This window comes from Chiloscyllium plagiosum, unplaced genomic scaffold (assembly GCF_037043375.1).
Source record: "Chiloscyllium plagiosum isolate Xiang-an unplaced genomic scaffold, Cpla_swu_hap1 HiC_scaffold_6, whole genome shotgun sequence".
Classification (NCBI taxonomy): domain Eukaryota; kingdom Metazoa; phylum Chordata; class Chondrichthyes; order Orectolobiformes; family Hemiscylliidae; genus Chiloscyllium; species Chiloscyllium plagiosum.
Window position 1 is genome coordinate 65,300,105 of NW_028270144.1, and position 24,923 is coordinate 65,325,027.

At 36.7% G+C, this 24,923-nt stretch overlaps 1 protein-coding gene across 3 annotated transcripts in view; it reads left to right on the top strand.

Annotated features, from left to right (window-relative positions):
* Positions 1 to 19,157, top strand: part of rab30 (RAB30, member RAS oncogene family) — a 100,973-nt gene extending 81,816 nt beyond the window's left edge. For all 3 annotated transcript variants that reach the window (XM_087988065.1, XM_087988067.1, XM_087988066.1), the window contains 2 exons: positions 7,210 to 7,393; positions 11,789 to 19,157. In XM_087988065.1, the coding sequence (XP_087844191.1) occupies positions 7,210 to 7,393; positions 11,789 to 12,039 (435 nt within the window). In that variant the 3' untranslated portion in view covers positions 12,040 to 19,157. The remainder of the gene's footprint in view (positions 1 to 7,209; positions 7,394 to 11,788) is intronic.
* The last annotated feature ends 5,766 nt before the right edge of the window (positions 19,158 to 24,923 follow it).

Here is a 24,923-nt window from a genome sequence, read left to right on the forward strand (position 1 = left end):
ACACCCCCATTATTCCCATGCCCAACACATTCATGTCACCTCCATGCAAACTCCAAAACCACTAATCAATGATCTCTATGGCTGGATCTCCAGACTCCTCTTACAAACAAGATGTGAACTTATCTAATGCAGCTCAAGATTTTACACACCTGATTGTGGTGCAAAAAAGGCTTCCATTTCTAGAAAGCTATTTAAAGCTTTTACATATTAAGTGATTTGTCTTTTCTAAAACAGATTTCTATTCTCATCCTATACAAAACATAACAAATCATTTGGCAACCTCTTCTTAAACTGTCACACAAACAATGAACTCTGAAATCCTGCTGATATAAACACAGCTTTTGAAACCCAGACAAGCATTGATAATGACATACTAGCCCTTGAGGAAGTGTCAATAAAGAACTCTATTAAAACTGCATGCCATGACAGTAATGTTTTATTTTTAATCTATACTTTAGAACTCTGATCAGAGATATAGAGCATCTCTGACCACTTCAGCATATTTTATTTCTGATCATGATATATAGATCTCATCTACCCCATAAAGAAAATTTAAATCTCCTCCATCAATGTGTGATTCCCTCACTTCATTAGGCCCTTGCAACAGCTATAATGGGATGTTTATAAGGTTGGCGTTAAATTCAAATAGACAGCTCATTTTGGGTTTGCTCCCTTTGTAATTCATATTATACTATCCACCTTTGTGCCAAATGTTGATCTGTTCAAAATGGGGGCAGAACTTTGGCCTCTAAATACTGCTATGTTTTAAAGGTGTTTGCGTAGCTTCCTGGACTATGAAAATCTGCTCCATGTTTTGTCAATAGCAAAAGTTGTCATGGTCACTGTATTAAAACCTGCAGAATTTTGGTGGGATAATGCACCAGATTTAACTATCACAGGGTATAGTGAAATTGAGGCAGTTTCTGAAAATAGGAGTGCTTTTTGGAAACTTGTGCTTGTGCCTGGTCATGTAATGCCACATGCTGAACATTAGACAGTTTTACAATCTTCTTGGAGAACAGAATGCTCTGTTTCACAAATCACGTTCCTTTGCAATTTGAAAGCTGAACCCAATAAACTGAGCCAAAAAGTTCATGTCACTTAGTTTTGTTTATTTTTGTTAACAGGGATGTCTGTTCAAATTTGATTTAAAGCAGAGAGAGGGAAAAAACCTTTATTTCCCATCTGACAGTCAGTGAATAACCACTGACCATACAAGTGCTGTAGTTGGTGCAGCAAAACATCATTCCTGAATATCTGAGTGGATATCAAAATATTAGGTGAAAAGTTTGTGCAATCATAACCTGTTCCTAACGAACATGCATCTGCAGCACAATTATTCTGAATTTGGTAATCCTGATCAAGGAAACTCCAGGATGTTTGAGAGGAAATAAAATATTGTCTTATTAGTGAAATGGATTTTTTGTTTGATCTTGTGACCGAGGCATTTTTTCACAGTGGATGTATGTATTTCATGGCCTTCTCTGGATTCTCTCTCAGCTGAAGGATCCAAAACAGGTTTGGCATGGATTTCCAGAATTGGCAATTAATGTCATTGTTGATGGCTTCAACTATGCCACCTTGAATATGTCAGATTTGCCAGGTTTGGCATTAGATTGTCTTTTTAAGCATCTGAACCAAATTTCAATGGTTGCCTCCATTTGACTGATCAGTTTGTTTTCCCAAGAGAGGTAATTTGTAGTTCAGAAGCATCTGGAGACATATTTTAGAATTGGAGAGGACCATAATTCTATTAGCTTTTAAATGGTTGTGGAAAAGGATAAGCCTTCTGTAGAAGTCAAAGTTTTTAATTGGAGTAAGGCAAATCTTAATGGTATAAGGCAAGAACTTTCAAAAGTTGATTGGAACAGACTGTTAGCAGGTAAAAGGATATCTGATAAGTGGGAAGCTTTCAAGAGCGAGGTGATGAGAGTTCAGAGGCATTGATGCTCTTGTTAGAGTGAAGGGTAAGGCTGGTAAGATTAAAGAACAATAGTTAAATAATGATATTGAGGTTCTAGTCAAGATTAAAAGAGAATTCTATTTTAGATAGAGACAACTTGGTTCAATTGAGTCTCTTAATCAATATAAAGACTATAGGGACGTTCTTAAGAAAGAAATCAGGAAAGCAAAGAGGGGATATGAGATAGCATTGTCAGATAAAGTTAAGGATAATCCAATGCAATTCTACAAATACATTAAGAGCAAGAAGGTAACTAGAGAGGGGGTAGGGCCCTTCGAAGATCAAGAAGGTCTTCCTTGAACCCAGGAGATGGGAGAAATGAACATTTTGCATTAGTTTTTACTGTGGACAAAGAAATGGTGTCTAAAGAATGCAGCGAAAACACAAATGTTGATGTTTTAAAAACAATTCACATTACAGAAGAGGAAGCTCAGGAGCTCTTGGAGAATATAAAGGTAGATAAATCTCTGGGACCTGTTCTAATGTATCCCAGAACATTGGACGTAAGAGAGGAAATTGCGAGACCCCTTGCAGAAATACTTGCATCTCATATAACTATGTGTGAGGTGCCTGATGACTGGTGGGTGATTCTTTGTAAAGAAAGGTTGTGAGGAGAAATTGGGGAACTATAGACATGAGTTCGACTTTGGTTGTGGGTAACTTGTTGGAGGTGATTTATGAAAGGTAGGAATTATGGACATTTAGAGAGGCAAGCATTTGATTAGGGATAGCTAGCATGGCTTTTTGCAAGGAAAATAGTGTCTGTCAAATGTGATTGAGTTTTTTTGAGGAAGTTTTCAAGAAGATTGAGGACAGTAGTAGACATTGTTTACTTGGACTTTAGCAAAGCCTTTGACAAGCCTTTGGTAAATTATTTAGTAAAGTTAGGTCACTTGGGATTCATAGTGTACTTGCCAATTGGATATGTAATTGGCTTAATGGCTGGAGACAGGGTGGAGGGTTCATTTTTGGGCTGGAGGCCTATCATCAGTGGTGTTTCACAGGGATCGGTTCTGGATCCTGCTTTGTTTGTCATTTATATAAATGATTTGTATGACAATATAGAAGGCATGGTTAGTAAATTTATGGACAACAACAAAATTGCTGGCAGAGTAGACAGTGAAGAAGGTTTTCTAAGATTACAAAGGGATCTTGATCAAATGGGTCAGTGGGCTACAAAATGGCAGATGGAGTTCAATCGGGTTTAAGCAAGGTTATTGCGTTTTAGTACAACAAACAAAGGTCGGGCTTATACAATTTATGATAGGGCCTTGGGTAGTGTTGTAGAATAGAGGGACCTGGGGGTGCAGGTACTTAATTCTTTGAAGTCTGCATCTCATATAGGCAGGGTGGCTAAAAAGGCATTTGGCGTCCTTGCCTTCATTGCTCAGACCTTTGAGGAAAGGTGTTGGGCCATCATGTTAAGGTTGTACAGGACATAGGTGAGGCCTCTTCTGGAGTACTGTGTCCAGTTCTGGTTGCCCAGTTATAGGAAGGACATTAGTAAGCTGGAGAGGGTTCAGAAGAGATTTGCCAGGATGTTGCTGGGAATGAAAGACTTGAATTATAAAGGCTGGGACATTTTTCATGGACTGTAGGAGGTTGAGAGGTGACCTTATCAAGTTTATCAAATAATGAGGGGTATAGATAGTTACTAGTTGTTGCCTTTTTCCCAGGATGGGGGATTTCGAGACCAGGGGGCAAATTTTTAAGATGAGGGGAGAGAGGTTTGAAAAAGACATGAAGATCGTGTTTTTCCATAGAGGGTGGTTCAGGTGTGGAATGAACATCTTGAGGCCGTGGTGGATGTGGGTACAGTTACAACACATAAGAGATTTGGATAAGTACATGAATCGGAAAGGTTTGGAAGGATATGGGCTAGGAGCAGGCTGGTTGAACCAGTTTAGTTTGGGATTTTGTTCAGCATGGACTGGTTGGACTGAAGGTTCTGTTTCTGTGCTGTATGACTAGCAGCCAGTGTAGGCCAGCAAGCACGCTGTGAATGTGACAGTGTAATCTCGGACATAGAACAGCACAGGCCCTTCGGCCCTCGACAGTGCCGATCTTTTATTCTACTCTAATATCAAACTAACCTACATACCCTACATTTTACTATCATCAATGGGTAGCAACGTTTTTGATCATAACTTTTTGAGGTATTGAATGTAGCAGATTGGCTATTAGTTCATTGGAATAACAAAGACATGGATGAGAGTTTCAGGAACAGTTGAGCTGAGGTAGGCATGTAGACAGATGATGTAATAGAGTTCAATGTAGGCAACCTTGTTGATAGTATACATGTGATCAGAAGTTCATGAAGGTCAGAAACTCTGGTTTGGTGTCAGAACTCCCAGGAAGGGCACTAAGCTGTAATGGGAAATGAAGTCAATGATTTTGGTCTTTAATATTTGATTGGGTGAATTTCTTTTCCTTCAGTATTAGAAGTCAGACATGCAGTCTGATAATTTTGAGATGGTCAAGGAGTTAAATGATATTGGTGACAGAGAGCTATCATCCATGTTTGTGTGCAAATTAACCCCCGTCTTTTGGATGATGTGTGAGAAAGCATGTAGCTAAGGAATAGAAAGGGGGCAATGATAGATCCTTGTGGGACACAACATCATGGCACAAGAGTAGAAAGAGAAACCATTGAAAGTCTTTTTGTAGATAGATTGGATTGCTAAGAATTGAAGCAGGTATAAGCAGGCCCTCCCTACAAGCTGGAGGTTTGTGGAGAGACATTGGAGAGCGATGGTGTGCATGAACTTGTCAAAGATGTCAATAGGTTGGATAGGATGGGGAGAGATTATTTATCGTGTCACAGTCATGTAGACTATCATTTGTATCTTTGCTAAGAACTGTTTCAGCACTGTGCCAGGTGTGCAAGCTTGATTTGGGTGATCCAAACATGGAGCTCCATGAATGGTGGGAAGGTCCCAAGGGCTTTGGAGAGAAAAGGGGAGGTTGATTATAAAAATTAGGTAATCCAACACTCAGGTGAATTTAGAATGAGTGCGCCCCAAAGACTGGAATGTGCAAGCTTTCTGGTCTGAGGTGAAATCCCTCACCAACTTAGCAATTAGATTGACTCGCTGTGGTAGTTCATGATGTAGCTGTTCTCCTCAAAAGTCAGGTTTTAGGCACAGATGTTGAAAACTGGCTACAAATGTAAATTTCTGAAACTTCTGAATTCAAAGTATGTAAGTTGTGTAGACCTAATTAAAATGTAGCCAGAGCTTACTGACACCAACTTTACAAGTTACAACTTTGCATAAGCACAGACGTTCATGTGCATTTGTATTCTGAGACACTGCAGTCACTTTTTAAGTGTTGCCTAATTCTAACTTGTGCAGTATTCCTGTTATATTCAGTAATTTTCTGTTGTTTTGCAGGTTATTTCAGCTAGCAATGCTGTATAAAATCTACTGTTTACATTATTTTTGTCCAGGCTAAAATTGTCTTCTGGAACCTTATTCTGGCTTCAACAATGATTCCAATGGGAAGACATGTTTCACTTGAAGTCCCTGAATTTCAAGAATGTAGCCCTGACTTCATGTGAGGACATCCTGTTTAGTGATAGTGCTTGAGAAGTTTGAATCCGTAAAAGTGAAATGTGTCACTGTCAAGCTGAGCAGCCCGATGTATTTTGCTTTACTACATGTTGACTTTGGATCTTCTGAAATAGCTTATTGCCCAATATTTTTCCCTCCAGTCCAAGTTTTTGCATATACATAATGAGCATGGGGCCATGTTAGGGGTTTAAGTATTTTGCTCCAGCCTTGCATATTTGTTTGCGTATAGCAGTGTTTTTGTTTTAACTCCTTTGCACTTTCTTTCCTTCTCTGTTGTCTCTCTGTGCCTCCCACAAAAACTTTTTCCAAACTGAAGGATAGTAGAATTAAATAAAAATGAATCAGGGAATGGATATAACACAGAAGGAGGCCGTTTGACTTCTGCAAAACTGCACAAGAACACTAACTCAAACTGCAGGCAATATGTGCTGGGAATTTAAACTAACCGATTGCTACAAGAACGATTAAATTTGTTATTCATTTATTCTGCTTTGAATTAACAGTGCATTCTGTTACAAAGAGCCAGTTATCTGGCATTCTTGTTGGTTAGAACCAATTTCGATAGTAACGGACAACCCCAAGGAAAATAAAGCAAGTGCAGCCTTCACGGTATTATGCAATTGTGCGAAGAAAATTTGATATCTTGATTGTGGAACCTAGTACTTACCACAAGCATTATACATTCACCTTTTGTTTGCAAAAACAAAATGAAACCAACCAGCATGCCTTTTACTACAGTTTTGTCAGTTTTGTAAGTTTGTCCAACTGACCGATACTTTGAAATTACACTGTTCAGCCATGTGCTGCATAAATATTTGGGCATTGTTGACTCCATCTTGTTCAAGTATATCCAAGCTATAAATGAATTTATTCTTTTCTGTGGGCTCTCCCATGACTGAAGAGTTTGATGCAGGATTAGCATGGGCATTCACATTTTACAAATGAATCTCTGCTGAAGAATTTGGTTATAGTGGAGGAAGGTTGTGTGCTGCAGTCCCCATTCTCGTAGATGCCCTTACATGACCCTAATGAGTTGGACAATCCACGTTAGTTTGGCAAATCAGCTGCCATGGATGGCAGGTACAGGGTGTTTTATTTACTTTCAACCTTTTCCGCAGTCCATGTTATTATTGTGCTTTACCTTTCAATAGTTCCAGTTGCTTGTGGGTGTATATATTCCTTGCGTCAACGTAGTCTTCTTCCAATATCTGTTTCTCCTCTGGGATATAGGTTAACATGATGTGTGGTATCTGGACGTTGAGAAGACATTTGACAAGGTACCTCACAAAATGTTATATTGTAAGATAAGATGCATAGTGTGGGTGGTGGTGATAACACCCAGTAGTAGAGAAAAGTAAGGAGACTTCACTAGTCAACACTGGGAAGGCATAGCACTTCTGGGGAAATGGGGAGTGGAATAAGAGTTCATGTAAAGAAAATTCATTTTAATGTGAACAAAAGAAAATGGAAGAACAATGGGGGTAACCTTTTAGCCTTTCACATTCTGGAAGAAACTGAATCAAGTTACGCCCATAGCAAATCTAATGGGAAATGTAACAACTCGTCAACCCAATCTCCTCATCATCATTCTAGACAGGTTAGGTGAAAATGAGGTCCAAAGTTGTCTTTTTCCAGAGAATCATTTTTTTTTCCTATTTTCTTTTTTCCCCATAGCTCCAGATCTGGGATACTGCTGGACAAGAACGGTTTCGATCCATCACACAGAGCTATTACCGCAGTGCAAATGCTTTAATATTGACCTATGATATCACTTGTGAAGAATCTTTTCGCTGTCTTCCTGAATGGCTAAGGGAGATTGAACAGTATGCTAGCAATAAAGTAACCACTGTTTTAGTTGGTAAGTAGGAAGAGCTATGTTGGAATTTATCACCCTTTTGATAAGGCAAAACTGAGAGCTTTGGTTTGTTTACTAATTTGTTCTTTTTGATATGAACTAAGTACATCTTGCTACCTTGAAAAGGAACATGTTTTCTTTGAATAACCACAGTCCTTTTGATGGTATTCTTTCAATGTTAGAGAATTTATGATTCCAACCCAGTAACACCTCAGCGATACATGTCTAAAACTAAATGGTATGTCTCTAGGAGGTAGTTGGATTCCCGTAACAGTACTGCTTATGTTGCTGAGATCACTGGGAGGGAGATAATGTTGAAATTATTACATTGCTACAGTGAATTTTAGTTTTGCATATTCTACAGTAATATATGCCAGTGCTGTTGAGAATGAATATTAATAAAGGTGCAAGAATAAAATTTAAATATATGATCACATTCCTGATTTGAGCCATGTTGATGGTGGAAAGGCTCTGAAGAGATCAGGAAATGACCCTCATCAGACTATTGAGTCTCTGTCCTGCTTGTGTGTCAAAATGCTGTTTTGAGTCAGGTCAGCTTCTAGTCAATGGTGATGCCTAGAATTAGTTGGTTCTACTAAAGGCCGTGTGCTATCTCTCAAATTCTACACGTTATTGCATTTACTTCTAATGGTCGATTTTGCACCAACGTCTGTTGCATGCCAAATTTCAAGAACAGGGCCATGCTTGTGAAAATAGTGTAGGAAATTGGAGCATGGGGTACAGGGGTGGGAATTTAAAAGTTAGGGGAAAGATTCATTAGAAAGAAAACCAGACATAGGAAGAAGTTTGTTTGCACCAGTAACAAATATTGTTTCATTGAAAACGCATCACTGATCAAAGTGATACTAATGCCAAAAAATGTAGATTTTTGTCATAACCAACAGTACATGTGACTAATAGTAAAATATGCAATACTTCCTGACCTTTCCAGGAAGGTTAGGAATTCTATTTGTTTGAGGTCTGATTAAATCTAATATTTTTGACATATTTCTAAAGAGTTTAAAGCATCGTTTGTTCTTCATTTCTTGCTAAGGTTGAATAGATGACGTGGAGATATAATGTTATCAGGCATAATTTAAAAATATGTTTCTAGTTCAAGGTTGATATTAGGAGGAATTTATACTGAGAATCCTTAGTCTTTGGAATTCATGGCAGTGGAGATTGGGGCAGAAACTTCAGAGCAGAAGTTTTTTCTTCAACTCAGTAAGATTGCTGCTGATCTGGTTCTGGCTTCAACTCGACATTCCTACCATATGATTTGAATATCGAAGACATTGTATCATTGAATATACCCATGGTTAACTTATTGATCTATGGGAGAATTGATGGTCATAGAAGGCAGGCAGGAAGGTGGGCTTCGGGTGACAGTCAGCTCAGTCATGATCTTATTGAAGAGTGAAGCAGACTTGATAGGCTGAATGGCCTACTCCTCCTCTTTCATATGGTCTTCAAAAATTCTGAATGGATGACAGTTGACTCCTCCTCCAGTTGATGATTCTTTTGAGTTTTTTTTATCATAGAATTCCTACAGTGTAACAGAGACCATTTGGACCACTGAGTCTGCATGGACCCTTCAAAGGGCATCCAACCCACATCTGCACCTCCCCTATCCCTGTAACCCTGCATTTAACGTGACTAAGTCACTTAAAGTGCACATCTTTGGATCGTGGGAGGAAACTGGAGAACTTGACGGAAACCCACACAAAAATGTGTAGAACATACAAGCTCCACATGCAATCACCAAGGTTGGAATCGAACCTGGGTCCTTGGCACTGTGAAGCAACAGTGATCGCCCAAACTTTGTGTTCTTTTTACCTCTTGTTCTCGAGGAATTTGTACTTTCCTGTTGTGACAAAAATTTTAATTTGTGACGTGAGAGGAAACCAGCTAACTTGTGTGTCCTACATTACATTTTTCTTACCTTTTGCCTCCTGCAGTTCTGGGGTGGGGTGGGTGAGGTGTGGAATGAATCAGTTGATTCTTGCTTGAGATTCTGTTGTCCTTCTAAAAGAGGAATATACTTCTATAATAATGGTGTTTTTGTAAGATTTTGTGATAAATCCTTCTTGTTAAAGTTGACCCAATTGTATTGAACCTACTGCATCAATAGTTCCAAACTTGCTTATTGATGTATCGGCTGGAAGCACCACAGGAAACATTTGTCCAATGTTGTTAACATGTAGCCTGTACTGTTAGCAAGATCACCTTAACATATATCATGTTATGTTATCAGCTCTATGCAATATAGACACGTTTATTGAAATATAAAGGGAAAGACTCAAAGGCAATGGGAATTTCTACTTGCGGAATGTTTGTAATGTTTTCCTTTCAGAACATAGCAGTTGAAATATTTGCTTCAGATTCAAAGATTTAAAGCTGGTTTGTCTAACATTTCTACTTAAAATGTTAATATTGCTTTTATATCCAAAAACATTTTTACAAGGGTGCTCCAGTTTCCTCCCACAGTCCAAAGATGTGCAGGTCAGGTGAATTGGCCATGCTAAATTGCCCGTAGTGTTAGGTAAAAGGGGTAAATGTAGGGAAATGGGTGGGTTGCGCTTCGGTGGGTCGGTGTGGACTTGTTGGGCCGAAGGGCCTGTTTCCACACTGTAAGTAATCTAATCTAATAAAGATATTGAACAACTCTGTTGACTTCCTCACTTTGATCCTATTATTGATTCTGTTGTAACTCTCCAGGTGGCTGCTTTTTAAGTAACTGTAGAAAATCTTGCTATTCACTTTTTTATATTTCTTTTTCCTGATTAGCTGTTTAGTCACTTCTTGCTGTTCTTCGCATTCTGATCAATCATTTGACCTGCCACTAATCTTTGTGCAGTTATCCTGCTTTCCTTAAATTTGATACTTTCCCTAAACCTTTTTGCTTATGGGTCCTTTTTTAACCATTTTCCTTCATAGAAAGAATACACTTAGTCTTAGTGTTGTGAAAAACTGCTGAAATGTCTGCCACTGCATCTGTATTAATCGATCTCCTATTCTAGTATGACAGTTCACTTCAGCTTGCTCAGCTTTCATACTGACATTAGTGCCCATAAGTCTAAAATGCTCGTTTTGGACCTAATCTTCTCCCTTTCATCCTGATGTAAAATTCAATCATATTGTGGTTGTGATTTAGGGTGGTCTTTACTCTAGGTCATTAATTAATCCTGTCTTTTTACATCACACATAATATAACCTGGTCTCTCGTCAATTTAACATGCTACTCTAAGAAACCATCTCACAAGCATTCTACGAACTCCTCTTTCAGGTTACTATTGCCAGTCTGATTTTTTTTTTTCCCTCCGTTTATGTGTAGATTAAAATCATCCGTGATCTATTTCCATCTTTTTATCACAAGCCCACTTTATTTCTTTGTGTATAAATTCGGTGATTGCTGTTAGAAGATTTGTTGACTATTCCAACTAGTGATTTGCTTTCTCCTACTATTCATAGTCTCCACCAAAACTAATTCTATATCTGATCTCTTGAAACAAGTTCATTTTTAACTACTCCGTTGATTAACAATATTAACCTTCCATCTTTACATATTCCTCTTGAACATCGAATACCCTTACAATCCTTTTTGCTCTGCAGCCACATCACTATACTAGTTCTCAGATTAGATTCCCTACAGGCCCTTCAGCCCAACAAGTCTCACCAACCTCTGAAAAGTAACTCACCCAGACCCATTCCTTTACCCTATGTTTACCCCTGACTAATGCATCTAATGTGTGCTATCAATTGTCTACTTTTATGTCTGAACCTAATCCCAACCCCCACCAGTCTTTGAGCAATGTATTCATCTCTCCAAATTTGTTTATCCTATGCCAATTTGCACAGGGTTTAGGTAATAATGTCTGAACTATTATCTTTTGAGAGCTTGCTTTTTAGTTCAGTGCCTACTTCCTCATTCCCTATCTGCAGAATCTCTCTGCCAGCTCTACCTATGTAATTGGTACCTATATGGACCATGACAATTAGATCCTCTACTGAGACAGGGTAGGTCTTGCAAGTATATGTATTGTTCTTTGCAGAGAACAGTGTTAATCTGCATCACTATAGTAGCTCCCACCACTGCTAACTGCTCCCTCTCTTGAATGATTTCCTGTATCACAGTGCCATAGGCAGTTTGCTCATCCACCCTAATGTTGCACTGTCATCTGAACAACTCCAAAAGAACCTTTAGAACTATTGGACAATTGCAGAGGCTCAGTCCTGTGCTCCTCCCCTTTTGGTCTCCTTACCAGCTTAACTCACAGTTTGCACCCCCTTGGGCCTGACTATTGACTAAATCAGAAGACCCCAACTAAATGGTATGACTTTGTCCTGATACAAATATTTGCCAATATGTTCTAATACTACCCCTTTCCTGTTTCACAGGCAACAAGATTGACTTAGCAGAGAAACGAGAAGTATCCAGAGAAAGGGCTGAAGAATTTTCAGAATCTCAGAATATGCATTACTTGGAAACATCAGCGAAAGAATCGGACAATGTTGAAAAACTATTCCTTGACCTTGCATGTCAGTTGATAGGAGAGGCAAAGCAGCACACGCTGGTCAATAATGTAGCATCTCCTTTGCCTGGTGAAGGCAGAAGCATCAGCTACTTGAACTGTTGCAATTTTAATTAATTTGATGTGAACATTAGCCATGAACTAGAGCTGATGGTTTGCAGAGCTAATCTGATGGAGAAGAAGATTCCTGCAATTCTTACCTTATTGACCAAAGGTTAAGGTGGTTCCTGGGCTTCAGCATGGCAGGTTGATATTTAAAATAAAACATACAAATGTAGAAAGCTTTTATGCTCCAGAGTATCTAAGTAAAAGTAACACCACAATATCTAGAATATTGAAAACATTTATCATCACCAACTTTGCTGTGTTTTGAGGTAGCTTTGCCAAATGCTTATTTGATGTATGGAATTAGTCATTTTGCTGCTGCTTATTGATGAAGGTAGTATTAATAGTTTACTAAAAAAGTTAACAAAATGTAGATTCTGTATTTGATTTGTTTTAACTCTTTGGTCTTGATGATCCCATGCTTCAGATAATATATTGGTGCTAGACGAGTTTTTAATTGACATTTGAGAATAGAGGTGACTGGAATTTATGAAATTTGTGCATTTTCTTATAAGCACTGCATGTGATCACCTAAGCCCTTTTAAAAGGCCCCATGTTGGATATTTTGCTGACTTCAGTTTCCCCACACACAATGCATTTCATGAATTGTATAGAATTTATGCAAATGGCTCAAACACTTTTTTTTGTTTTTCTCCCTCATTTTACATCAGTTATTGATTGAACTGCATGGTTCATTTTATTGTACAGTGACCATTTAGTTCTGATTTCAGCTTAAGCTTTAGGCCTGCCTCTGTAAACCCTTGCTTCAAGACATCAGGGAAGATGTAGTCTGTGTTATGAAGCAGAATCCTAACTTGATAAAAAGCATTTTATTTAATGAATTATTTTGATTTTCTATATATAGAAATCTTCCCTATATTTGGTTATTCTTTCTGAACTGTTCCACATCCTTTCTATAAGTAGTGATTTATCCTGAGAAACATTCTCACTGATGGAACATTCTCTCAAAAGAAATATTCTCTTGCTCAAAGGGGATTATGAATTATCAATATACTTTTTTTTCAGGATTTCTGGTTTAAAGTGTGATGACACCCTTATTTCTCTGACATTCATATATCCACAAAGATTGTCAGAAGCAATCCTAGAGAGTGACTAAGAGAAGGAACAAATAGTTTGTCTTACCCAATGTTGGGGCTGACTAACTCAGTACAGACTAAGCATTAAATCTGTACTTTTCCTTGTTTGTATAAATTGGATAAGCCATCGTAACAGCATTTATGTACTGGTCATGGGGCTAAATGTGAATATTAACACACTTGTAATGTATGGAATGTAATATTTTGTGGGAATTTGGTTAGAGGAAAGCACTGGACCACCATATTTTTTCCTGAGTGGAAATTATTTTGTAATGTTAATTACCTCAAGCATTTTTAAATGTATTAACTGTCAAAACATTGAAAATACAGGAAAAGCACCAGAAATGAATTACACCATTGTGTTACTGACACCAGTTCAACCAAAAGTCCTAATGGATTTATGAATTACACTAACATTACTGACATATGCTGAACCATTGTTTAAAATGTTACCATGGAAACTCATCTGTTATGCTTGGCTTTTTTATATCCTAGTCAAAGTAGGATTCTAAATGATTGAACTATTTGAGGCATTTCTAATCCATTTTATCATGTTAGCAAGTTACCCATTTAGTAAAGAGAATGGACCAACTCGAGTAGTGCAATTGCTTTTTTGTGCCCATAATTGGTTGGTCATGTTGGTAAATTCACATGTTTTGCTTATTTTAATATATTTACATCTCTCCATCAGGTGGAATACTGAAAAAAGACATGTATTGCTGATGCTTTTTGTGTTGCACTCATTAGAACAATTTGGAAACTATGCCAATGTAAATGGAAAGTCATCTTTCGTATGCAAGCTATAAAAATGTTTTCCCTCTACAATGTTAAAAGTCACACAACACCAGGTTATAGTTCAACAAGTTTATTTGGAAGCACTAGCTTTCAGAGCACTGCTCCTTCACCAGGTAACCAGTGCTCCGAATGCCAGTGCTTCCAAATAAACCTGTTGGACTATAACCTGGTGTTGTGATTTCTAACTTTATCCACTCAGTCCAACACCGGCATCCCCAAATCATCCCTTTACATTGGAGTTGCTTGCAAATTGTCCTGATTAATGCAACATGTAAAGCTTCAGTAAAATGTATATTTTTAGTAAACTCAGAATTGTAATACCAAGACAGTTATGGAAAATCATATACTAATTATAGTGGTTCAAGTATATGGTTATTAATTACAAAACTGTTTGCAATCTATTCTACAAGCCTGTAACATGATTTGTACCAATCTCTCTTTGCTCTTCTAATGAAACTACTTTCCCATATAATGGTAGATATTTGATTTTATTAAAAAAAGTTTTTATTTAATATAATACATTTTGAAATTAGGAGACCATTACAAAACAAAGCACAACTTTTGTAATCACTGTGCACCAATTTCTGCCAATGTTATAACAGCAGCAGTGACATTTGTACCCTCAACACTTGTTTTGATATCATTGCACTTTACATTGAGCATAACAGCCTCATGTGGTTGTTAATATGTTAGCAGTTTACTCACAAACACTGATCTTTTTTACTTGCTGTGGTGTAGACAATTATGAAGTATTCTCAGTTTTGCTGATGGCAGAAGCTATATTCCTTTTTACATTCTGTCTTCTACACTGCAAGTTGAATAGGATCCTATAGTTGAATAGGATTCATGACTTTCCACAGAACCTTTTGGTCTTTTAAATGTAAAAATAAACTAATTAACTAGGTGATAAACCATCACAAAATACCATTCAAAGTTAAAATGTTTTATTATATTTGACATCTGTAATGTATGATGGTGAAGGGATTTTTGCAAAAGTGCTGTTTACTTTTTTAAATGTTTGTAACACAGCTGCAGTGGTAGCTTGGCAGAAGACAGTAATGAGGAAACTAATGAATCCAGACCTACTTTGATTCCTTGCAAAAATATTGGCAGCCAGAACAGAGAATATGGGACCTAAGAGCAAGATTAAGCCATTTGGCACCTTGTGTTGCTTTACCAAAGTATTATTTAACCTAACATCTGTTTATCTGATAAAAGCAAAATGCTGGAGGTGCTGGACATCTGAAATCAACACCAAATGCTGAAGAAACTCAGCAGGTCTGGCAGCATCTGTGGAGAGGGAAACAGCTAACGTTTCAAGTGCAATATGACATCTTCAGAACTGGAAGAGTTATACTGGACTCAACTGAGCTTTTCCAGCAGTGTTTATTTTATTTCTTCCTCTGAAGTGATTGCTGTGGTAATTTTCTGAAATTGTACTTTGAAGTGAACTGCAGTTTTTACCTGTAATGATATTGGTGTTGAAAATAGTGCTTTATTTTTAGACTGTGTCACTGTTGTGATATTTGAGCAATGTGCAGGCCAAGTACTTGAACTCAATACAGATTTCTGATTGCAATTGATTTGCTTTGCTGAGCTGAAATTAGTCGAAGTGAATACCATCATTCTACTATATGTGTGTGTGTGTGTTTATATATTTTAAAAATGCAAATATGTATTCTACGAATAAGTTTCTTTTTGGAAAACAGCTTAAATCCATTTTCATATGAAAGAGATTTGTCTATTGAAGAGTAAAATGATCCCTTTTCAATTTTCTCATTAAGAACCATCCTCAATGGTTTTCTGTAAATAACATGGCCTGAATGTCAATTTCCAATGTAACTTTTGGTATTTTTTAAATGTATTTTTTAATCATTGCATTTAGTACAATTGGTGATGTAGAGTTGATATTATTGTTCTCAAAGAGCAAATGTTGCCTGTTGTAATAGTTCCATGTTTGAGATATTCTAATTTATGCAAGATGGGCTAGGTTAGATAAAAAGTCTCTTTATGGCCCCAGTATAGTACAGGAGCATAAATATAAGATTAAATACAAGTGATTGAAGACAAAGGAAACTACTTCATGTGAAGAGTTGAGAGACTCTTTGAGGATTAGAGGCAGAAACTGTTCGAGAGATGAGCATTTGATAAGGGTGTCAAAGGAACTTGAAAACAGAATGGTAAATGGGATTTGAACTATTTGCCAGTTAAGGGAAAAATAGTGACAAACTGGTTGTGCTGATTGCCCTGTCTTGTGTTGTATTTACTATGTATTTCTAGATACTGATATAGTTTGGGAGTAAATGACTCTATTCAGAAATTTGTTTCCTTCAAAAGGAGTATTGTTCTTAAAATGTACTTTTAAAATGTACTTATCATTCAAGATTTGAAGGTAGTTTTGATTCTCAGATTCTCATTACAATGAATTGAGAGTTGCAAATGAATTGAATTTTGATCCTTTTATACAATGAAAAAAGTGTTCTGGCTGGTAGCACAGACCGATTACTAAATGTCTGTACATTTTTGACTATTAAGTCTAATATTTTAACTAAAAGTCCTGAGCTTCAGCACTGCATTTCTTTCCTCTCTTATTTTAGTTTTTCACTGGCACTAATCTTGCTCAAAAGAAAATAATTGTTTTGAGGGAAATTTCCCAGTGCTAATAGATAACAGGTCATGAAGGTTGTGTGAGAATGCTCCAGGATTGACTTGCTCCAAATTGCTCTTGATGCTGGAATTTTGCACTCTACCACCTCAATATGCAGCTGAGATGTGGATCTCATTGTGTCACAGAGCATAGAATAAAATTTCATTTGTATGCAATGTGTAAAGAATTTTTTTATTATGAGGTTAACAATATTGTTCCTCATAGGAAATCTCCCCCAATTCCATGAGGACTAAACACAATGGAGAGCACAATGAATTAGTTAATCCTGTTATACATACATATTATTTTGAGGATGATGAGCTCTAAAATTCTTAGTCATATTGTGAGTTTCTTTTCAACACCAAATGATTGAAGTGAAATCTTACATAGCTTGAGAGAGCTTGCCATTGATTCAAGATGATTTTAGTCATCCAAAAGTGTGTTTTGGATGAGTATGCCAATGGTTATTGTAGGGAAAAACAAATATTTTTGTATAAACATGCAAATGCTGTGCTTGTTTGTTCATATACTCTCACCCCTGTGAGGTGTGGCTGAACATTTTCAGACAAATGTGAGCGTTGGTAGGTTATTTTTAACAATGTAATGGTAGAACTCTTTCTAATATCTGTAACAAACAGTCTGACACACACCTTTCCCAATGTTATTGATCTTTTAAATCATTGCCATTAATTAAAGTTTAATTTCCTAAATGATTTTTCTCTCTCATACTCTGGTATAGTTTGCATACAGTATTACTGAATTGCAAGTAACATTGCTTTTCAATATTAAAATTGTGGTAATTTGTATGTTGGAATGTAGAAATCTGTTCTGTTCTAATAGTTTTTACTTTTGTCCAGCAATTGCAAACTAATATAACATTAGTGAGGAATGAATTCTGAATTTATCATTAGTGATTTCAATTAAATAGTTTGCAATTTTAAAAGTTTGTCAATTTTATTCTGTAGACAATATTTTGAGGTCAGAAGAGAATTTAAAGACTAATTTTCTGGAATTTCTTTACTTTCACCTTCCCCAATCAAGTCCTAACCTTTTTCCGTTCTACCTCCATTTCCTGTCAGGCTGCCATATGGGACTTTTTTTTTAAAAAATGCAGTGTTTTTGTTTGTTTTCCTTTTTTCCTGATTCTCTTCTGATTTCATATGTTTACGCTTATAAGTATCACAAAATAGGTTGTCAAATTTGTTATCAACCCCTAAAGTGGGGAAAATTAGTCTTTTCTTTTTCTTGAACCATTTCATTGTTGACTATTTATTTGGTATTATCTAATTTTTTTGTTTTGCTCACCAGCAAAAAACTGCACAAGGTGTTTTGTCCGTAGAAAAATATGGCCATGTCATTATTTGTTTTAGATATCATGTTAATTATATAGGGCAAAGTTGTACATAACTTAAATTAGTTCTTTACTGGACAAATGAAAAACTGAGCTAGCTAGACTATACCTGACAACTGTATCTGAATGTTGTGCTAATATTCTGGTGAAATTATTTTGTATTAGAACTCATTGTTTTTCTCAATGGCACTTAAATTTTAAAAGAATATATAAACATGTTAAATAACTTATCCATTTAAAAAAAAATGCTTTTATATTGATTCAAAAAAATCATCAGTTAATTATCAGACACTTGGTTTCCTTCTCATTACTGTCCACTGCCCCCTACCAGCTAAATATGAGAAATGCTGAGCCTAATATTGAAATACTGCTGTCCACTATAACTTAGGGTTACATTCCTTTTTGTCAGATTATCTTAAAAACCAGTATCCAGCTGTTCAAACTCTAATTATCTTGTTCAGCTTCCAGGAAAAGATGGAATTTAAAAAAAACATAACTTTTGATATCTCACAAACAACTGTGAATGAAGGTGTCGCTGCTGATTTTTAACTGGAAGGTAAGATGCATAATATTTTATGATGCTGCCTGCGTGCAGCAGCATTATCATGCACCAAGATCTTTCACACGACATCAACAGTACAGATTTGTATATCAGTCAATGCTGTTAATGTGCAGAGCAAATTGGGTGCATCCAGTCACATTGTTTACTTGTGAAGAGATGGCAAAGCTCCAAACATAGGTGGTCAAATACATAAAAGGCTGTAATTTTTTTAGTGAGATGAATTGCTGATGAATTTTCCCACCAAGACTTAAAAACTCATGGGGCATTCCAAAAATGTTGGTCTTTTTTTAATAGAAGGAACATTTTTTTCAGCCGAGTTATATGATACTTCCTGGTTTCTACTTTTGGCACTGACACAACAATGTTCTTGATATGGCACTGAAGGTAAGAGTGCAGAAACAACAACAAAACTTTAAATGCAGTGCTGAGAGTGGTGTATGCACAGACTTGTAGATCAGTACAATGATCACTATACATTATTGTATTGTAATAATTCCAGACAGTAAATAGATGTAATCTAAGAAATACATAAATGTCTTTCACTTGTGTACTTATTGGTGCTGTTATTTGGAATAAAAGAACTGCCAGTATGTTCGTAGTAATAGTTTGTAATAATTAATTTGAACAGAATGTTTACTTTGTTAAACAAAACTGAACAAAATGAATGTTTTTGCCACACTTGGTGTTGTCTTTTTTTTTCACAAGTTTTAATTGCGTCTATTGAAATTGAAGACCTATTTACAATATACAAGCGTCAAAACTTTGCATTTTAGGCATTATATTATGAGTTTAGGCATAATTTAAGTACTTAAGGAAAAAATACACACGGAAGATTTGTCTTTTGATGGAGAACGGTTTAAAGTTCTTCATGGCTCACTAAGGTAATTAGTCATTGAAAACAAATTGCTGGAAAAGCTCAGCAAGTCTAGCAACATCTGTGGAGAGAAATCAGGGTTAACGTTTCAGGTCCAGTGACCCTTTCTCAGAATCTGGACCTGAAACGTTAACCCTGATTTCTCTTCATAGATGCTGCCAGACTTGCTGAGCTTTTTCCAGCAATTTCTGCTTTTGTTTCTGATTTATGGCATCTGCAGTTCTTTCGGTTTTTTTATTTCGGATAATTATTGGGCCTGGCTGTACACTTGGAAAGTAAATGTTCCATATGTGCTGATCATATTGACAAATGTTTGATTAAACCCCCTTTGTCTTTGTTGTTCAATGATGTTACTCTACCAGTGGTATGATTGGTGATTTTCTTTAAGCAGAGTGCCAGGGAAAATTACACAAAAATAGCTAAGAGTATGATTCCTTTTTAAATTTAAAAACTGATGCCAAAATTACTCAGACTCTTCCATCTTTTTCCTCCCTTTTAAAAGCATTATCCCCTTCTCATCACTAAACCAGCCTATTGCCTCCTCTTCTACATTCTCTGAATTTGCTCCAGTTTCTGCTTATTAGCTGCTGATACTTACTTACTTTTATGCAATCGTTGCTGCTATTTAATTACTCTCATGTGCCCCCTAGTTTTTTTTTTTTTAAATTCAACCCTCCATTATTTGAGATCATTCTAACTCTCAGCAAGTCCTCTTGCCCCTATCATGCCATGCTCACTGACATACATTGGTTCTAAGTCAAGCAATACCTTAATTTAAAAGTTATCATTTCTTGTTTCAAACTCCTCCAACACCTTTGCTGTTTTCTTTTACTTAAAACTCCACAAGATTCAAACTTGCAAGGTGTTGTTTCAATTCTAGCTGCTTGTTTTCCTAATGCTTCATCAGTGGTGGTTGTTCTTTTCAGTTGTCCACCCTAAGACTAACATTCTCTTCCCTACATCTGTCACTTCTTCCTTTTTGTAAAGACATTCCTTAAAATCTTACTGTTTAACCAAGAACAAAATGTGTGCTGGAGAAACTCAGTAGATTTGGCAGTATCAGCAGAGAGAAAATGATTAACATTCCGAGTTCAGTGACTTTTTGTCAGAACTAAGAATTTGGTCACCTGATCCAATTTTCTTTTTGCGTGGCTTGGTGTTATACTTTATTTTCTAATGCTCCTGTGAAACTCTTTGGGATGTTTCATTATGTGAAAAGTGCTATATAAACACAACTTAATATTATTGTTTAGTTACTGGTCATCCTTTGGCATCACCAAGTAGATTTACTTCCATATGCAAAACTAGACAGTAGTGAGCCATCAATCATTAGGAAAATCCAGTCCAACTCCATAGTATCAATACTTCAGCGACTCTGGACAAAAACTCAAGAACCAATTTTCCACTCTCTTAAATGATAGTTATTTTCAACACTATAGCATTTTCCCAAGACAATGTTTCATCTAACTGGCCTCTAGTTTCTAGCTTTCTGTCTGCTTTCATAATCAGATACAACACATTAGAGATGTTTTCAGTCTGATGGAACCCTTTCTGAATCCAGTGATTTCTGGAATATTTCACCCAATGACTTGACTATCTCTGCAAACACTTCCTTTAAAATCCTTGGATATAGACCCTGTGACTTATCTGTTTTTAGTCCCATTCGTTGTCAAATACTTTGTTTCTCAACAGAGATTGTTACAAGATCTTTCCTCCAATTAGCACCTTGGTTCTGTATTATCTTTGGGATGTTTAATAATCTGCCATTTCTCTGTTCCCCATTATTATTTCCCCTGTTGCATCCTCCAAAATTCTCTCACTGGAGCTACTTTCTATATAGCATATAGGCCTTAGTGTTAGTTTTACATTTTAATTTACTTGTCTCCCTTTTTAGGTTTTGAGTCATCCACTGCTAGTTTTAAAACAAATCCCAGTACTCTAGCCTACCACTAGTTGTTGCTGTTTTGTATACCTTCATTTTTGATTGGACACCTTTTTTTATTCCCCTTCGTTTACCCTGGGTGGCGCATTCTTCTCATGGAGCCCTTTTAGTTCAAAATAAATTTTATCTGAGTGTTTTGAAATATATGCTCAAACATCTGCCACTGCTCATGTACTGATAATCCCCTTCATGTATTTTTCCAGCTGGTTTTAAACAACTTTTTTCGTACCTCTATAATTCCCCTTAAGTTGAGGATACTTGTTTGATACACAAATTGCTTGCCCTCAACTGTGTTTTAAGTTCTACCATGTTGGGACTGCTACGCCCAGAGGATCCTCACTTAAGAGATCTCTTAGTAATCCTGTATTATTCCATATTACTGGATGTAAAATAGTGAGTTCCTGGATAGTCTCTGCAATGCACTTTTCCAGTCAATATGTAGATTAAAATTACCCATGATGGAAGTTTATAAAATAATAAGGTATAGAGAATATTGATGGTTGATCACATTTCCCTAAGATAGGGAATGTCGAGATTAGGGGGTGCATTTTTAAGGTGAGAGGAGAGAGATTTAAAGAAGACATGAGGCAATTTTTTTGTACAGAGGGTGGTTCGCATGTGGAATTAATTTCCTGAGGCAGTGCTGGATGCGGGTAAAATTACAACATTTAAAAGACATTTGGATGGATACATGAATAGGAAACACTTGGAGGAATGTGGGCCATGAGCAGGCAGGTGGGACTAGTTTGGTTTGGGATTATGTTCGTTATGGATTAGTTGGACCAAAAGATCTGTTTCTGTGCTGTGTGATTCAATGACGGTTGTAGTGTCAGACATGCCTCCATTACTTATTGACAATTCAGTACAAAGTGAGGCAGCTCTTTAGGGGCCAAAGTTTACTCCCACTGATGACATTTCCTTCACTAACCTTCCTTTAATTGAAAGAACTAACCCACCAAGTTAGTAGAATGAGATGAAAAGGTGACAGAGGAAGTTCAATATGGAGGAGTGTGATGTGATGCCTTTGGTATAAGAATCATTGTTTAAGTGTATAAAGTGTAGTACTTTTGAAGGAGGGAGGGATACATGAGTGCATCTGTGTATAAGTTTTTAAAGAGAACAGGACAGATGGACAGCATAGCTAATTAGGATACAGTATCCCAGGCTTTGTTAATATTAGCAGGGTAATATTAGTGGGAGGTTATTTGAACCTCTAAGATACTTAAAACTTCAGCTCGAGAATAATGGTCCGATCTGGGTGACACGTTTAAGAAAAATGTGAACATGTTGGAGAGAGTGCAGAAGAGGCTGCTGAGATTGATTCCGGGGTGAGAAATCTGAGTAAATAAAGATAGATTGGGGAAGTAGAAACTGCTTTTCTTGGAGAGAAGGGCAAAAGGACACTTGATTTAAAGTTTTAAAAATCATGAGTGAGCTGAATATAGTAGACCAGAAGAAACAGTTCATGCTCCTAAAAAAAAACAAAAGGTTAAGAGGGCTTGGATTTAAACTGATTTCCAAAAGTAAATGCATTATTAGGAGAAAGTGTTTTTACACTGCCTGGAAGTGTGAAAGAGGCAAGAACAATTGGTTCGAGGGTGTTGGATGAGTGTTTCTATTTAAACAATGTTAATTGTTATGTGAAAAGAGTGGGATGATGGTAGAATGGCACTAATTCTTAAGTCTTCTGCACCATAACAATTCTGTGAAGCCCTTTGTTCCCTGACACTTAAGCCAATTCTATATCCAGCTTGCTTTATTCCCCTGGATTTTAAGATCGTCTGTCATGTGGGATCTTGTCAAAATCCCTGTGGATTACATTAACTGCATAACCCACATGAATCCTTCTGGCTACATTCTCAAAGATTCATTCAGGTTAGACACAATCTTCACTTTAAAAACTCTGCTAACTGTACTTGGATAATCCATGCCTTTCTAGTGACCGATCATCTTGTCTCTCTGCATTGATTCCAATAATGGCCTAGAATAAATTGGTTGCTCCATTTTTAAACAAAAGCTTTAGAAATTACTTAGTCCTCTGATGCTATCCCTACATTCAGGTGAGGATGAGAGAGATAAGAGAATCCTCTATTTCTTCCCTGCATAGGTACATATCATCCAATCCTAGTGACTTATCAAATTTCCAATAACACTAATTCTTTTAATATTTCCTTTCTCAATACTTATCCAATATTTCACTATGCCTCTAATATAATCTGCATCACTCCCTCCACCCTAACTTTGATGAAGACATATGGAAGTATTCATTAATAGTTATTTCCATATCAACTACCCCTACACATTGCTATTTTGTGTCTGTTATGGGATTAACTCTTTCTTTATTTGATAATTGGCCAATGGTGAGTTAATTGATAGACTTTCGATATGGAGTTGGTGTATTATGGCATGGAGGAAAGAAAAAATAAAATAGTTGTGGCTGGTGGTTCTGATAAATAGACTGTTGATAATCACTGGATTCTTGGAGAAGAACCAGAGGGTTATTAGAAAATAATATTCCAAATACAGATCGTTGTTCCCATGACAGTAGAAAATCAGAACAGAAATTTCCTCTAATAATTTGTACAAGCATTAAAGGCCAGTTGGAGATTCTCATATTCCAAATAGAGACCAGATTAAACTGCTGAATAGAAGCTACAACTTGGTACAAAAAAAATCACTGATTGAAAATCCTTGCTTCCCCCAGGTTTTTAAAAACAAAACTCTATGATTACATACAGATGCAATTAGAAAGCTCAGAAATTCGGACATAAAACTTGTTTTATAAATTTCATCTCCATCCCAAGTACACTGTGCTCCTCATGTTTAATTAGGAATCCCTTTCTTTCAGTTTTTGGACGAAGTACACGACGCAGCCAATTTTCATTTGTATAGCTCCTGAAGCATAAAGGTTTGAAGTGCTTATTATGATAGGAAATAATTGGTGTCACATTTTGTCTAATCTGCAAAAGGCGATACAAGGCAGTTTAGATGGTCAAAAAATAAAAGTTTAAGGGAATGTCTTGAAGGAAGAGAGCGGTAAACACAAAATATAGGAATTTAAAACCTTACAGCCTTGGCAACCGGAGTATTGGCTACCAGTAATGGGGCAATGAACATGGGGCAGGTGCAAGAAGCTAGAACTGTAGGAATGCCAAAGTTGTGGAGGATCATAGAAGGTTACAGACATAGTGGATGTGAAAGGGATTTTGAAACAAGAATAAGTTCTATAGAACTGAGATATTTTCAGACCTGGAGTCAATTTATCAGCAAGCACAGAGTAATGTTCTACATCCAAACAGGGATCAGGCTTGTTAGCTCTGGAAATGTGTAAAAAGGAGGGTTTAATAAGTGATTATAGAGTAAAACCAAATCTTCCAGTGAAATTACTAAATTAAGGGGCAAAACAAAGATGTAATAAATAAATCTAACAATTATCAATAGAAAAAAAGTTCTAAAGAGACCAATAAGACTGAAAATTGGGTCCCTGGACCTTGAGGGACACGGATAGGGTAAATAGACCAGGTATTTTACCTGGGGTGGGGGAGCCCAGAACTAGAAGGCATAGATTTAGAGTGAGAAGAGAAAATAAAATAAAAGGGACCTAACGGACAACCTCTTTTTTTTTCAT